A 13,978-nucleotide genomic window follows, 5' to 3' on the forward strand; every position below is an offset into this window, starting at 1 on the left:
CGGATTCTAAAACGTCCGAGCTGAACTTTGAAAAAGAGACATAATTAATGATTTTCATGACTTGATGCGACATTGTATATAAACATTGTCATTTACCCGTATCATTGTCAGTTTCAAATACGAATGGAAAAACAAACAGCCGCGAAAGGTAAGCGGACGGAATTGAAACATTGCTCTAATCGATAATGACCCTTATTTGAATTACCTGTGTTGTAGCAGCGAACTACATAATGTGTCGTATCAATTTAAGTCTACACTGAGTATTCGTCAACGTAGCACAACAGCTGACATCCCGTTCAGAACTTGTAAAATCAATTTTGATTATTTCAAATATTTGTTGTGTTGGTTTGGAGATATATTCATCAGTGCACGATGTTCATCACTTTTACGTTATTTTTCCCGCCATTACACAGCAGTCGCTACTATAAAAGAACTGAAATTTTAATGAAACTAAATTAGCGTTTGTTGAAAAACGAAGGATATTGCCAGTGTAATTTCCCATTCCCTTTTTTGCCTGGTAGAAACAGATGTGTAAATACAGTTATGAGTTATCCATTATCCATTAATCTAGGCTGGTTTTATAATACTGTGTGCTTTGATACAGTTTTATGATACAATTTCGCAGTAAGTTATACAGCCTTAGAGGTTTTATGACGTGGAAAATGGATGTAAACTCCGTTAGTTTGGTCTGAAGTAATCTTTGAAACCCTGTTGTGACGAAGTTATAATGATACGAATCTGCTCTCGGTATCAATTGGACAAGTTCGTTTATATAAACAGTCCCACATTATTTATGCACGATAAAAAAGGAAATTTTCCCTCCGTTCGTGCCGATGTCTAACATAGTGACCAAAGAAATTGAAATAATTGATTTAACGCAGCTGGATTCTGGAAGACGAAATATTGTAAGTAAAGCTAAAGAGATATAGTAGGCACACAGACGTGCTAGCTCTGATTTTGAAACTTGGATAGGTGCCGGGCGAGGGGACGAATTAAAAAGACGGGAGAGAAGACGTCTTCCAAGAGCTGAACGACATAAAATGGCAAATGCGAAGCCCACGGGTGAAGAACGAAAAAGGTCGCAAACAACCACCCCGGATCCGAAACGACTCGTTGAGAATAGGCGAAAAACGTCAATTGATGGAAATCGTCAAAGTACGTAGACAAATTTATCGCCTCTGGTGACAATTTTACGTTTTTCAGCTGCTGCTGTGTGTGTTATCTAACGCCTGTTCCACTGCATACACAACACAGGCTTCTTTTTTGAGCCTGCGCTTTCCTGAGACTGAGAGACATCATGTAAACATACACTCGAGGAGGCAGGGTGACAGGGCACTGGGGGCTAGTGACATGTCCCAACTTTCAAAATCAAGAAAAGGTGCCCTTTTTCAACAGTTTAGTCATGCAGTTTAGTCAAATTTTAAATAGTTTTATTTGGGACATTTCCCTGGTTATGCTCTTGAAAACCTGACTCCTTCAATCTTTACATGTCTTTCATTTGCAAATGTTTGGGATCTCCTTATGGAAACTATGAGAGTTGCAATGCACAGGGTCGAGAATTAACACAACAATAGCTCTAATCGAGAAATTGGAAAACCAACCCTGATGCTATGAATCATTTCTTCTGTCCAGTGGATAGTCATAGAGAAGACGCTTCAAATAAAATTAGTAGCAGCGAAAAGAATCAGGGATCCAAAGTGGCTCGCGAAAAGCGTCAAACGCAAAGTCAGCAAAAGTCGAATCTCGACAGCACCACAAGTTATGTGCACTCTGATTACGAGGAACGACGAAGCGGATTACCAAAAACAGGTAACTTTTCGACTATAGTTCTGTGCATTGCGACAATTTGTGCCATATTCTTTGAAGCTAATTGGAACTGCGTAATTGTGCGTCATCAAGGAAAATGTAGCTCGATGCTGGTAACTCTTGTTCATTGCAGTACTGCTAGTCTGACTGAGTGTTGACTGTTGCTACTAATTCTAGTCTGACTAGTCTAGTACTTACTGCTTTGCAATGTTTTATTCAGTGTTTCACTTTCAACCTTCCTCAAAGTCAATTGATCATCGCAGCACTGCTAGTGTAACTGATGCAGGCGGCACCTGCATATTCACAGTTTTAATTACAATTGCTTGTATTAATATTTAAATTTCGATGTGCGAGAAAAGCTGGCGTGTAACAGGAAGTCGTGTCTGAGCATACCCTTCTCGCGCTCTGCCGGCTGTGGCTCACTAACCTTGTCGTTTGGAAACAGAGGAGAGTTCTCAACGGCTCCAATTACACAACTATTAGCAAAAATGCAGGTCGTCTTAATGATAATTGGGAATATTTAGAAGTTGCAGGTGCTTGCCACAAAAATTAACATAGAATTTATTAAAAAGTTAAACAACGCACACAGAACTAAATGTTGTCGTAGCAACCTTATTCCAAACTTCAATGAATTCCGCGTTATCTTTGACTGGCATATGTCGTGAATTTGTACAATACACTGTCAATTTGGTATCAGTATATCTCGACAGCTTGTTTCTGATATAGCCTATCATTTTACGGGTCCTGGTATCTTTTCAAAGGCGGAAAATGAGTGGCGCAAACTCGAACCAAAGAGGTCTGTTAATGACTACAATCCAAACACATTTGTACAACCTTTTTGTATAAAGTATTTTCCAATTATAGCTACTGATAATGCGTTGGGCTTGCTTAACTCGAATATCTAAACCAAATTTGGCTGGTCGCGATTTTTTATTCGCTAGCGAATCATCGTGTCTTCATTAGCGATAGCTTTGCATGGACGCAACAATTAGCATCTGTTTTTTTTTAACTGAAAGAGTTGATACATGCGCAGACATTCCAGCGATGGAAAGAGAACAATCAGGCGCTTACACTTTGAGTTTTTGTTCTGACTTTCGGTGTGATTTCCCATGCGATAGTTAAGGTCAGTATTTGGACATCAATACATAACTTATTCACTCGTTCGAATCGCATCCATCAAAAGAATAATATCCCATAATAATTAATAAAATAAATAAATAAAAATGATCAGGAAACTGACTTAATGCATAGATATACAAAGGTTTGAGAAACATTTTACAAGATATATTTAGATATTTCTACAGTTTGTAACTTGGAAATATTTTTCTTTGCCGTCATTTTTGCGGTGGAACAAATAACCGTATTTACATGAAGTATTGAAGCATGGTAACCAAGAAACATTCAAAAGTCATTATTTTTTTCCTCAGGAAAACGTGAAAACGCTAAAACAACAGCATATGTTGGTATGTTCAAGGCAAAAATACTTGTCATTGGACCAAAGGAGGTAAAAAGAAAGGATAATCTAGCATTAGGCATTGCTTTTATAGTATTTTTTCACGCAGAAGCTTCGAAAACGTTTCGCTGTCAAGCATCTATGATATGAAGTGGCTCTTTTATTAATACATTCTTCGTCTTTTTGTGTTTTTTCTTGGCGAGAGAAAGTTTCAAGGCCCTTTCTTATTGTTACATAGTTAAATCTTGATGTACAACAACAATGTCTTACATAAACTATGATTAACTATTGAAAACAAACACTTCCCTAGTGTGGCAAGACAGTCATATCCAATTATTTGGCAGATGCTACAGAAATATCTGGTGGAGATTACCATCCGACCCAAGGAGTGAGGTAATGGTGGACATACATCCAAACTATAGAGCTTTGCAGCTATTGGTTAGATCTCAGGCTAACGCTGGCCATCTCTGTTTTAGAATTCTTGAATTTGAGAGTTCTGGAATATCGGTTGGCGGTAAGGAAGTGAGCTGTGAGGTGGAATTGTGGGATTGCAGCGGTGATCAAAAGTATGTCTGAATTATTTCACTAACATGTGATCATTGTTTGTGGATAACAGGGTTAAATAGGGTTAGTTTTAGCCATTTGGGGTTAACTAGTGACATAAGCCATAATGTGTCAACTTATTATCTCACAGTGACAATGGCCTGTTTACATGCAGCAAGTTATCCTGGTTAGGCAAGGTGAAAACTGCATATAATGAAAGACTGATCAGGTTAAGCCTTTGATGTGATGCGCTTTTTACCTTGCCTAGCAGGGATAACCAGCTCCATGTAAACATGCCCTCAAATTAAGTACTTTGTAAATGTAAATTGTTCATATAATTTGTTCATGCTTATGAATATTTTATATCCACCATATCTAACCAGGTTTGAAAACTGTTGGCCAGCAATTCAAAAAGATGCTAATGGCATACTATTTGTTTATAATCCCGACAATACAAACCATGGAAAACAACTCGAAACACTGTCAGTAACACACATGTTTATTTCTATTCACTTTTCAACCACTTTTAAGCAAGACACAATGCAATAACAATGATTTTGATGTATTCTTCCTCAGGTATGTCCATTTTGTTCAAGAGCAAGGTCTCAGAGATTCACAATGCATGCTTTTTGCCCACCATAAACCAGGAACAAACAATAAAGCTCGATCCCAAATACGTAAGTGGCAATGTTGTTGTAAATTGTTGATATGTGGGTCATAAAGTGCCCACTTTTGCAGGCCAACTTCAGTCAGTGACAAAGTTGTCATTTACTAAACCCTTTTTTTAGCATCGTATCTTTCGAAGATTCCATGTGTTCAGACGAATTTGGAGGATGACTCGGACATGGTAAAACAGAAGTTTAATGACTTGCTTTCGATTCTTCTTCGGAACTGGACTGATAGAAGAGATCAGGAGGAACTCAGCATTATGAACCACTGAGTCTGAAAGACAAGTCATGGCTTCACTCCATCACTGGCTGTTACAGTGTTACTGAGTTCCCCTGAATTTGTACATAGATGATGGTTTAGTTCATTATAATTGTAAATAACTTATCATACCTGCTCCTCCAGAAAGCATACACATGATCTTGCCTTCTCCACAGAGAAATCAATAAAGCATCTTTGATCGTAGTGACTTACTAGGGCATCTAATGGAAGGGATAGTCGATTTGCTATTAAAACCTGTTAATTTCCTTATTCAGCGGGTGGTATAATGCAATTCGGCTAGACCATTGGCTGCAACAGAAAATCGCGTCCAGCTAACATATAGAGATCGGGATATAGAGATTTACGTCGCGTCTTAAATATGTCGCGACTTATTTTGCCTCGCATAAATGCCCCATTGAGTGTTTCAGGTTTGCCGTTGTGTGACAAGTTTTTTTCGAAAAGCCTGTTAAAAAGCTATCCATTGCTGCTTTTAAACAGGGAAATTAACTTTATACTTGCACAAGCAGCGAGGAAAACTGTTGTCAAAGTCAGAAAATTCAAATACGCGTTTATCGGATGAAAAAATCGTGTGCAGACAACTTTTTAATATATTTCTTTTAGCTATAATTATTTTCAAATAAAAAACTTCTCATTTCGCCGTTCAGTGAGCCGTCCAAAATATTTTTTCTTGCGTCGCCCGAGTAAATACGATCTTTGCAAGTTTTTTTAAATGCAGAGTTGGCAAAAACGCTGCCTCCTTTGAATGAGGTTTGTGAGGAAGGTTCAAAGTTGAACACTCGAACTGATCACATGCCAGCATGTACTAAAGGACCAAATATTTCTTTATGCTGGTTGCCACTTGACTCAGCGAGGTAACGTCATTTTGAGGAATTAAGGTCTTCGGAACTTGAAATCCTACCGGAGGAAGGTTGAACTCTTTTTGCAACTCTGTGAAAATATGAATGCTTTGGGGGAATATTCATTTTGTCATGGTGACGACTGAGGTGAAGAGTAGTGACAAGAGTAATAATGAGAAACTCGTCAAACCGTGAAAAAAAATGGCTTCGTTCAAATCATTTCAATGCAATCATTCTCGTTGTCGATATTCGCCATGCCCATGGTTATGCGTCATCACGGCCACGCTATTTATCGTCAGCATAGCTTTTCAACTTTCTCTATTTGGCGTTGTCAACTTCGCATCTAAATCTTGGAGTTCAGTCTTTCAAACTGAATCTGCCCAAGAATCATTAAGCGCAGACGCCGCAGAGAATGGCGAACAGTTAAAAGGATGGAACACTGCCGTTGCTAGGTCTCACACAACTCAACCTGTAATTAAAACACCTACGAAAATAATCCAAATCGACATGGTAAACGACTACCAGCCTTGGGTCGACTTTAAACTCGTTTATCCTGAGGTGCAACCGGCTCTTGAAGGGTCGAAAGATTTGTATCTTGTGGTTCTTGTCAATTCCGGTGCGAAAGGTGGCGAGTTTAAACAGCGCAGGGCGAAGATTCGTGAAACTTGGGCAAGCAAGAAGACTTGCGAATATTTCATTGCCGCAAATCAGACGCACGTGAGAGATAAGAAATGGATTTTAGTTTTTGTACTAGGAAAAGTTGGCAACGAGGAAGATGACAAAAGAAACATTGAGGAAGCCAAGAAACACAATGATATGTTGATTGGTGACATTGATGATAACTACTTGAACAATATTTTGAAATTTTACATGGGACAGCTCTGGGCTTCTTTGCATGGTGCAAAATATACTCTTAAGACAGACGATGATGTTTATGTGCGAATACCGAAAGTTATCGAGTACCTCGTTTCCCAGGGGTCACCCCCTCGCTTCTATGGTGGCAACGCGTATATAAATTCACCCGTTCACCGTTTGCCTGGTTTTAAATGGAGCATTAGCAAGAAGTACTTTAGTGAACGTATATATCCCCCCTTCATTGCTGGAGGTCTAGTGTTAATGTCGACAGACTTGTTAGGACGTCTCTTGAACTACGTCCACGTAAGAAAGCCGTTTCACACCGACGATGCCTACGTCGGTGTTGCTATGAGGGACTTCAAAGTGAAGGTGATCAATATATCATCTTTTCGGATCATAGATAATATGCGTGATGTAATACGTTCAAACCACAATTGCTATATTCTGAAATTGATCGGATATGCCCATTCGATCGACCCCGGTTCAATGCAAAGTTTACACGAGAAACTTGAATTTTTCTGTCGTAACAAAACCACGCTCGAAAACTGTTGATGTGATCGACTTTTTCATCGACCCAACTGATGAAAACGCTGTCGTTATGCAGGTGAATGTTTCATGGAATCTAATTTCTGAAAAATTATTGAATTGATAGTGGCACGTGTGAACAATACTCAACATTGACAATTAATTTTAATATATGCATTCTGCACGCATTCGAATTCTAAACGTTTTCTAGCTGCTAGCACTTTTTGACAACAGTTTAAGTAATTGATAACAAAAGCGCATAATCTTAAAAAAACTATTTACAATGTCAATGCCTGCATATGACAGCACCGGCTTGTATTCAAATGTTCCTCTGAAATCTACATGAATACATATATAGTACTAATTTTAGATGGAAATGTATGTAACTTGTCGAGACTGAAGTTACTCCTAAAACTAAGAACAAAACTTAATCAGGAGCGAGTTATCCCGGCTAAACGAGATGAAAACTAGATATATTGAAAGACTAACGGTCACTAACCTGGTTAAGCTTTAATGTGACGCGCTTTTTACCTCGTCTAGCCGGGATAAGTCCCCGATAACTCGCTCCATGTAAACAGGCTCTTAGAAAATATATCAGATGGCTCTCTCGCAATCAGTAAATAACACCAGTTGCATGCATGCATATACAGAAAAGACAAAAGTATATAATGTTTATAAGAAATTCCGATCATTTGAAAAACAAAGTTGGGCGATAAAGAGGTTGATAAACCAGAATTACTAGAACCTTGCTATTCGTGTAGAAAAGTTGACTCCAGTATTGGAATTATTAAAAGTGCGTTGAAACTGAAACTCTTCCTAATTTTTATTCTTGTAATGTTGCACAGATGAAGACTCAGGTAAACGGACCAAAGTTTGCAGTGCATGTTACAGTAAAGACTAACGTGGTATACCTACGAGCTTATTTACTTATCTTTATAACTCGTATATAATTCTCTGTGTTCTCATATTTCGATCATCGCTCTCCCTTATGTCGGGAAAAATGTGGATGCATGCTTGACAAATAAAGGCGGCAAGAATTATGACAGCCGGGGCAAACATATTGCATGATGTCAGGTCAACAGATTTGCTCCATAAATTGATTGCTTTAAAATACTAAACAACCAATCGGCCGCTAACTTAAAAACATTGTTCTTTCAAGTTTCACACCAATGCACAAGCATTTCATTCTTGCCATACGAGATTCGTCACGTCTACGCAATTTAGCGCCAGTTGTTCTGTTGTTGCGATGAAATTCGAATCATCTCTGACCGTGAGTTTGTCGCGTCCGGCGGTGAATAAATGTTGACCTGTTATGTCTTTCATCAGCGCTTGTTCACTAAAAACCAAATAACCAGCAAACGTAAATACAAAAACCTGCTTTTGAGATAATGGTCGCGTCGACACATACTGATGATGACATGCACACACAAGAAAGTCGTGGCTGACACTTGGTGTGAAAGCCTTTTATTTGAAAGGAGATCCGCAAAGATTTCCATGCATATACAGACACTCCGTAGCTTATTTTGCAATTTCTTTATTCTTCAAGAGTGAGTTCTTTGAAAATGCATTCACAACCTCTGTTAAACCTTCTCTCTGTATGTTATAGAACTGTCATATAAGGAAGAGTTCAAAATTCCAAGATCTAGACACATTACGCCAGAGATCTGAGACCCAGGCCCGGAGCTACGGGGGGGTGTAGGGGGGTGTCACACCCCCCCAGAAAGTTTATTCTTAGGTTTAGTCGGTAAAATTGCTATTTTAGTCGGCAGACAAACATACTGTTGACACTATGGACCGATCCAATATAAACTTGATAAAGTTTCATCCAGAGTGTAATCGGTACAAGTCTGTGGATCAGTCGGTTTAGATTACCTTACACCCCCCCTGTAAAATATCCTGAGGACGGCCCTGCTGAGACCTCTCAACAAAGAAGCGTAGGTCATCACTATGTTATGCAAGCGTTCTCGCCTTTTTCGACGCCGATCTTGAGAGGAAATCAAACTGTACTAAAACGATTCAGCCGACAGAATCTCCAACAAGAGACGCTGAAATGGTCTGTCTCTTATCCAAAATAAAAACTACGCTCCTAGACGTAGGCTATCAACATAATCTTACATTTTTGTATGGCAACTTCGGCTGCAGTGAAGATTTCCCTCCAAAACACCAAGTCACCAACCCTCCACAGACAGCTCACAATGATATTTACGTCTGAACGCAGTCTACAGGGTGTATAAAAAAGTACCCCCTCCAGGGCTATTAAAATCAAACTTTTGTCAGAATTTTAATGCCTTATTATTATGCCAAACTCGCAGCTGCTAAAAATTTAAAACGAGACGCTCAATAGACCTTTCCAATAATTACGTCACAACTTTTAACATCACAACGTTTTAAATTTAGAACCACCTAAAATGAAATGGATTTCAAGTATACCCCCAATTTTCTGCCCCCCCCCTTTAAGGCAGCACTTCACTTGCAATAGTAACGTCTAGTTTCAATGCTTTTGTGGTTAATTAGTAATCATGCATTCAATTGATTCAAATCCAACAGGAGCTTCATTTCAATTGAGGGTGCTAATTTTAAAGCACCCTGTTGCTGTCTGACCCTGTGGCCTGTGCCACTTGTACATAAATTAAAACTTTGTGCAAATCGTGATTGTTGGTGTGCAGATAACAAGGGTTATAGTTATAGATCGGGGGTCCAGGCTTGCATATTTTTGCGGTATTAAAAACACCAGGCCTTTGGCGTCCTCTATGCATGTTTGGCCGGCCATAACAACAACTATCCCACAGTTTACGCTGTGACAACGACAACCTAAATCTGGGCGATTTCGGGGACTGACATTGTGTTCAAAAATGTAGAGTATGTAAAGGAAAGGACGCCATTAAATAACTGTGGTCGTTTATTGTACATATACAAGTCCAAATTTATCAAAACCGGAGCCAGAGTTGCCACATTTAGATAACAACTTAACTCGAGAGAAATTATATTAAAGAGAATATCAACATGCTATGCAATCCCTTTCGTGGGCGATCAACGCGGTTTTGGATTCCGATAATCATCGCTGTTCAGCTGATATTCAATCTGACGGTTTTGGTGATTTATTCCAGAAATTCTACGGTCATAATTGAAAAAAATGTTCAGAAAGATCTTGCAACACCTTCGCGAAGTAGACAGCACAGTAAGCCCACCGAAGCGATGCAGAAAGCAAGTCCGACTAAGAAAGCAAGTCCAACTACGAAAGCAAGTCCAACTACGAAAGCAAGTCCAACTAAGAAAGCAGAAATCGACATGGTAAACGATTACCAGCCTTGGGTCGACTTTAAATTCGTTTATCCTGAAGTGCAGCCGGCTCTTGAAGGGTCGAAAGATTTATATCTTGTGGTTCTTGTCAATTCCGGTGCGAAAGGTGGCTTGTTTACACAGCGCAGGGCGAAGATTCGTGAAACTTGGGCAAGCAAGAAGACTTGCGAATATTTCATTGCCGCAAATCAGACGCACGTGAGAGATAAGAAATGGATTTTAGTTTTTGTACTAGGAAAAGTTGGCAACGAGGAAGATGACAAAAGAAACATTGAGGAAGCCAAGAAACACAATGATATGTTGATTGGTGACATTGATGATAACTACTTGAATAACATTTTGAAATTTTACATGGGACAGCTCTGGGCTTCTTTGCATGGTGCAAAATATACTCTTAAAACAGACGACGATGTTTATGTGCGAATACCTAAAATTATCGAGTACCTCGTTTCACAGGGGTCACCCCCTCGCTTCTATGGTGGCGAGACATACCCCAATACTGCAGTAGCCCGGTGGGCTGGGGGTAAGTGGAGCATCAGCAAGAAGTACTTTGATGAACCTGTCTTCCCCCCATTCAATGCAGGAGCTTTCATATTAATGTCCACAGACTTGTTGGATAGTCTATTTCATTATGTCCACATACGAAAACCCTTTCACACAGATGATGCATATGTAGGGGTAGCTATGAGGCATTTTAAGGTGAAAGTGATTCACATATTGTCTTTTGATATCAAGAACCACATGGCTGCACTGATCCGTTCAAAGAACAACTGTGAAATTTTGAAACTTATTGCTTATGGTCACGATGTGAAAATTTATGCAATGGATCATCTTCATAAAAGGGTGGAAGATTTATGCCATAAGAAAATCACAGTGAAAAATTGTTAAGCCTTTTTATTCTTAGTGGCATGGCCGTAGGAACCACGGGGGCAGGGGAGGCTTGATCCCCCCTAACGTTTAGAAGCAGAGGGCTAAGCCCCAGAAAAAATTCATGAGTGCTCATTTATCATTCAAATTATGTTGCTTATAATGAATATTTTATTGTAAAATTTAAGTAAATATTACCTCGAAAATGCAGGAAAATGTGCTTTAGAGAGTTGAGAATCTAAAAATTTTTCAGGGACCCACCTAAAACGATAAGCCCCCGGACCAGGGGACCCACCTAAAACGATAAGCCTCCAGACCCACCTAAGACGATAAGCCCCCCTAACTTCAAGTAGCATAGGTAGCCTATTTCAATTTAATATCCCTTTCCCCTAGATTTTCTTTGCATCAGTTGCAAATGCACAGATAAAAAATATAAGCATGGTTAACACTTTTTGTGAGAGTCTGGGATTCCCTTTGTCTGAGGTCACTGAAATATCACAATATTCTTTGATATTATTATATTCATTATTCCTGATTCTCAGGAGCCAGTCTGAATTAGGCCTTAAATGTTGATCATAGAAGTCATAATACTGTCATACTGAGGAATAATTTCTTAATGAGGTGAATATTGGAAAGTTTACTGTTGCTGGAAATTTAAATCTATGGGCTAATGAGTTTCACAATTTTATTTATTATTACTAATTTAATTAAAGACATATTTATATTTTTAAAGAAATAGTAAGGTTTAGTAAGTTGTACCGTGTAGTAGGTGTAGTAGTTGTACGTATAATTAAGCAATACATGGATCATTGAGGTATAAAATACAAAATATGCATTTGTTATCACCGTTTGTTTAATAATATAGTGTTAATATTCCCAAATGCATTTGAGCAACCAGCTTCTTAGGTTGAGGATTGAAAGCCTAGCAAAAGGTATATTTATTATTCAAATTGTATTAAATTCAGAATTTGTATTCTGAAAATGAGTTTTGTCACACCACATCTGGGGGAAACCATATTTATATAACTTAATACCCTTACAGTAAATTCTTGACAGAGCCCCTGAGTTCACCCAGTTTAGAATGTATATCAGCAGCAAATCTACTGAAGCTAATGCAGTCATTGCAGTGCTGCTTTATCAATAACTGACTATAATTCATACGTCAGAAGTCAATTGAATTTGAACCAGCAAAATTGGATCGTGTGAATTTCTTTTGTCAAACCCTCCTACCATTGAAACTTTTAATACTTCAAAAATCATGGCGAACAAAGTGAAGGTTATAATTGATACAGACTGTGGTGTGGACGATGCTCAAGCAATCCTGATTATGTTAAGTAAAGAATTTTCCGACCGTATTGACGTCGTTGGTATCACATGTTGTTCTGGCAATGTACTAGTTGATCAAGTTGTCATAAATGTTCTTAAAGTTCTCACCGCAGCTGAAAGACTGGATATCCCCGTTTGCAAAGGAGCTTATTCACCATTGCTGCGTAAGTACTTGTATAAAATGATCGTATTTTTGTTAAATTAAACGATCTTCGTTGCATATCTGGTTGGCGCTCGTGTAGGCTCAAGCATGCATGGTGAAAGCTGTAAGTCTGTAACCATCGTTAACGTCGTGCTTTTCGTATGCTCGTTTATATGAAAATTGAACGAAATAAAGCATTTATTAATTCATAAAAGATGAGCTCATGGCTTGGCTGAATGAACTTTGAAGATTTATCATTTATTGTTTTTACCCAGGATGGAGTGGATTAAATTAGCTCCTTTTGCACAATTAGCTCCTGGGTTCTAGGAATTTTCACGATGATAAACTAATGGTTAGGCTAACCAGAGGCTATAACTATTCAACATTTGAATTTTTGTACAGCTGTTGACTTTGACGCCTCCCATTACCATGGGGATGATGGCCTTGGTGATTCCAAAGAGGTCCCTGAACCAGATGTGACTCTTTTACAGGGTGAGCATGCGGTCAACTATCTAGTTCGAATGAGCCAAGAATGCTGTGGGGAAATCACTTTGCTTACAATTGGTCCTCAGACAAACATCGCTCTTGCTTGCCGCATGGATCCAAACTTTGGTAAGAACTTTAAAAAGTTAGTTATAATGGGTGGCAACTATCAAGGCAAAGGAAATGTTACGATTTGTAGCGAGTTCAATTTCCACTTTGACCCAGAGGCAGCTCTGGTAGTTCTTAAGGAGTTCACTTGCCCAATAATCATGGTAACTTGGGAACTATGTATAGGATATGAAATCACGCACGAGTTTCTTGCTCAATGTCTTGATCAAGGCACCACTAAGAGTAAGTTCGCTAAAAAGATAACTGCAATGTTGCATCAATTGTACCTGGACCGAGTGCGCTGTTTACCAACCCATGTGGTACAATGTGACCAGTTTGCTGCTTCAATTATTGCATGTCCAGAAATCATCTTAGAGCAAGAGAATGTGTATGCTACTGTGGAAGTGCAGGGCTGTTACACACGTGGTCAAATGGTTATTGATTGGAGAAATAAATTGAAGAAAAGAAAAAATGTTTTTATTGTTACTGAGATTGACATTGAAAAGTATAAATTGATTTATAAGAAGTCGCTATTGCAATGAAGAGCAGGAAAGTTGCTTGTTATGTAACTTAAAATGTCTGCAGATAAAAAATATATCAACCTATTGCAATTATCTTTTTTTGATTGTCTACAGTGTAGATCATATATTTAAAAATATTAAGATGGGCCTTTGGCAAGACTGAATATTGCTTGTGTGTAAAATATTGAAGCAAATGAGCATGATAAATAAATACATATTGCATTGCACATTGCAGTATTAGTCTTTGTCTTTTGTACTCTAATTG

General features: G+C 38.6%; 4 protein-coding genes across 5 annotated transcripts; all 4 read left to right on the top strand.

Annotated features, from left to right (window-relative positions):
• The first annotated feature begins 28 nt into the window (after positions 1-28).
• LOC114520757 (intraflagellar transport protein 22 homolog) lies at positions 29-5,320 on the top strand. 2 transcript variants are annotated; one of them, XM_028541095.1, is made up of 9 exons: positions 29-148; positions 973-1,155; positions 1,633-1,809; positions 3,234-3,310; positions 3,570-3,652; positions 3,736-3,825; positions 4,186-4,284; positions 4,379-4,479; positions 4,591-5,320. In XM_028541095.1, the coding sequence occupies exons 1-9, from the start codon at positions 124-126 to the stop codon at positions 4,740-4,742; spliced, it is 987 nt and encodes a 328-aa protein (XP_028396896.1). In that variant the 5' UTR covers positions 29-123; the 3' UTR covers positions 4,743-5,320. The 2 variants fall into 2 exon arrangements, with proteins under 2 accessions (XP_028396896.1, XP_028396898.1); XM_028541097.1 differs by lacking the exon at positions 29-148 and adding an exon at positions 611-905.
• Positions 5,321-5,811: 491 nt separating this feature from the next.
• Positions 5,812-7,422, top strand: LOC114520544 (beta-1,3-galactosyltransferase 5-like). The gene has a single exon (XM_028540838.1). It carries the CDS (start codon positions 6,094-6,096, stop codon positions 6,991-6,993), a length of 900 nt encoding a protein of 299 aa, XP_028396639.1. The 5' UTR covers positions 5,812-6,093; the 3' UTR covers positions 6,994-7,422.
• A 2,138-nt stretch (positions 7,423-9,560) lies between these two features.
• On the top strand, positions 9,561-11,959 carry LOC114520718 (beta-1,3-galactosyltransferase 5-like). The gene has a single exon (XM_028541042.1). The coding sequence runs from the start codon at positions 9,970-9,972 to the stop codon at positions 11,152-11,154; it is 1,185 nt and encodes a 394-aa protein (XP_028396843.1). The 5' UTR covers positions 9,561-9,969; the 3' UTR covers positions 11,155-11,959.
• A 367-nt stretch (positions 11,960-12,326) lies between these two features.
• LOC114520584 (probable uridine nucleosidase 2) lies at positions 12,327-13,751 on the top strand. Its single transcript, XM_028540887.1, has 2 exons — positions 12,327-12,623; positions 13,004-13,751. Exons 1-2 carry the CDS (start codon positions 12,392-12,394, stop codon positions 13,732-13,734), a joined length of 963 nt encoding a protein of 320 aa, XP_028396688.1. The 5' UTR covers positions 12,327-12,391; the 3' UTR covers positions 13,735-13,751.
• The last annotated feature ends 227 nt before the right edge of the window (positions 13,752-13,978 follow it).

This window comes from Dendronephthya gigantea, unplaced genomic scaffold (assembly GCF_004324835.1).
Source record: "Dendronephthya gigantea isolate DGI-Jeju-01 unplaced genomic scaffold, DenGig_1.0 000016F, whole genome shotgun sequence".
NCBI classification, from domain to species: Eukaryota; Metazoa; Cnidaria; class Anthozoa; order Malacalcyonacea; family Nephtheidae; genus Dendronephthya; species Dendronephthya gigantea.